Below are 2056 nucleotides of genomic sequence, written 5' to 3'. Positions count from 1 at the left end.
GTGGGTTTTTGGAGAGCATTATCTCACATGCCAGGGTGCTGAGGTTGAACCTGCAACCTGCTTGTGGTGGCCGTGCCTGGCGGATCTGCTTGGAAAGGACTTGTCTGTCAAATAAACAGACCAAATGGAGAGAACTGAGCTGAAGAGCCTCTCCTTTGCGTGGGATCCCCATGTATCTGGTTGCCAGCAAGTCTGTTAGAAAGAGCAGCTTTTGCAGTTGTCTGCCCTGGATACACTGTCTCGTAGAAGCCTTTTGCTCTGTCCTGTGTCAGTCAGGGCCCCACATACTGCTCAGCTCATGACTGTAGCCTCTGTAACTCCTCGTACCTGGTTCAGTCCCCAGATTCCTGGGGTTCCCATGGTGGTACATAGGGCTGCAGTGTGCAGGCTGCTTTCCTAGCACCTAATAGTGTGGTAGAAGGGTTTGCAGAATGGCTGCCAGCCAGTGTTCTGGGGCTTTGTCAAGGACAGAGAAGTGATTAATTCAGCAAATACCACTGCTCCGTATTTAATAAATGGCTTGTATCTTCTCTGCTAACTGTGGTACAAGTGAGGCACCAGTCTGTGCAGTGAGCTGCTGTGGAGGCTCCCTTGGCCAGGACGAAGGGGTAGCCAGCTGGTGGCACTGCTCCCCAGGCAGCTCCCTGTACAGTTCTTGGGAGCTGGAAACTGTGAAGTGTGTGTGCCCCAAGTGGGTGTCAGGAGCATTCCTACCTTAACCATCTCTGATGGATTCTGAGGCTGCAGGGGTTATAGCCTTGTTGTCTCAGCACCTGAAACTGGGAATGTGGTCCCATGCACACATCCCTAATGAACTACCACAGGACTTTGTGGGGGCTCTGTGTTGCCATCTCAGCTGACAAGATCCTGCAGCATGGAAAAGCCACGAGCAAAGGACTGCACTCCTTTGCTGGGACTTTAAGCAGAGGAAGATGCTGAAGACTGCAAAGTCTGTGAAGTGTTGGTGGGGTCTACTCTTAGGGACAAGGTTGTACTGAGATGAGATGCAAGGGTGTGCTTTTGGAGGGGTTGAGAGGGAGGCAAAAGGAGATGGAGCGGTGGCTGCACAGAGGGACATGAACCAGTGCAGGGAGGGGTGTGAGCAGCTGGGGAGGACTGTGCAGAGGCAGCCCAAAACTTAAAAGGTCAGGAGGCAGGAAGAAGCAGCAGCAGTGCCTGGGACGGGCCATATCCCCTGCCCCACCCAGTGGGTGTCCTGGGCAACTGGGGTGGCTCCTCTGTGACCTCACTGCAGAACTGGTGGAACCTGTCAGTGTGCATCATGCTGTGCTGGCTTCTGCTGCTCACCCTGCTGCTGGGGGCTGCCCTCCCAGAGCCTGTGCACCAGAGGTGCTAAGCATTTCTATCCCCTTACTCCTCTATGCCCTGGTACCTGCAGAGGTAGCCCAGGGCTTGTGACATGGGGTGGCACTTGTGGCACCAAGACCTTGAGAGCTGGTCAGGCTGGGTAGAAGACACGCAGCATATGAAAACACTTGTGCCAGCCTGTGAGTGCTGCAGGACCTCAGTTCACACCTGCACCTGGGTTTTTCTCTGTAGGGTCAGCTACTTGGTCCCTGAGGACTTCTCTGCTCCCCTGGAGCTTCCGCAGAAGCAGTTTGGCCTGGTGGATGGTACACTGCTCTCCTTGCCCCTCTGACTCTCCTTTCCATGCACTCACCCCTCCAGGTGGGCAGTTATTCCTAATCCCAGGCAGAACTGGGCCCAGCCTCTCTGCTCTGCCTGCAGATTATGGCATCAAACCGAAGCAGCCTCGCTTCAGAACCCAGGTGGCCCAGAAGGGGCCAACGGTGCTGCGCAGAGCTGGCAAAACCAAGCGTGATGGTCTTGACTTGCTGGAGTACTATGATGATGCCCGCCTGTGAGCCAGCATGCCCCTGTGCCCACCTCAGCCCGGCAGGTGAGGGCTGGAGCAATAACCTCTAGCGGTTCTGTCTGATCATCATATGATCTCTGGCCTCCAGGGATTGTAGCCAAGGCTCTTGGACCAAACCCAAGAAGCTCCAGCTCCTCTTGGGGTGGCAAGGGCCCAAAC

At 55.3% G+C, this 2056-nt stretch overlaps 1 protein-coding gene across 2 annotated transcripts; it reads left to right on the top strand.

Annotated features, from left to right (window-relative positions):
* Positions 1-222: 222 nt before the first annotated feature.
* On the top strand, positions 223-1976 carry FREY1 (Frey regulator of sperm-oocyte fusion 1). 2 transcript variants are annotated; one of them, XM_071558453.1, is made up of 3 exons: positions 223-1350; positions 1561-1634; positions 1750-1976. In XM_071558453.1, exons 1-3 carry the CDS (start codon positions 1283-1285, stop codon positions 1884-1886), a joined length of 279 nt encoding a protein of 92 aa, XP_071414554.1. In that variant the 5' UTR covers positions 223-1282; the 3' UTR covers positions 1887-1976. The 2 variants fall into 2 exon arrangements, with proteins under 2 accessions (XP_071414554.1, XP_071414553.1); XM_071558452.1 differs by having other exon boundaries at positions 1345-1634.
* Positions 1977-2056: the final 80 nt, after the last annotated feature.

Source organism: Pithys albifrons, chromosome 6 (assembly GCF_047495875.1).
Source record: "Pithys albifrons albifrons isolate INPA30051 chromosome 6, PitAlb_v1, whole genome shotgun sequence".
Lineage (NCBI taxonomy): Eukaryota > Metazoa > Chordata > Aves > Passeriformes > Thamnophilidae > Pithys > Pithys albifrons.
This window is presented reverse-complemented; position numbering and strand designations above follow the sequence as displayed.

What these genes read in the sequence shown, in the direction of transcription:
- FREY1 (XM_071558452.1), top strand. Translation starts at nt 1,421, where the DNA reads ATGGGGTGGCACTTGTGGCACCAAGACCTTGAGAGCTGGTCAGGCTGG. An exon ending in GCAGTTTGGCCTGGTGGATG is followed by an intron (nt 1,635 to 1,749) that starts GTACACTGCTCT and finishes CTCTGCCTGCAG; the next exon opens with ATTATGGCATCAAACCGAAG.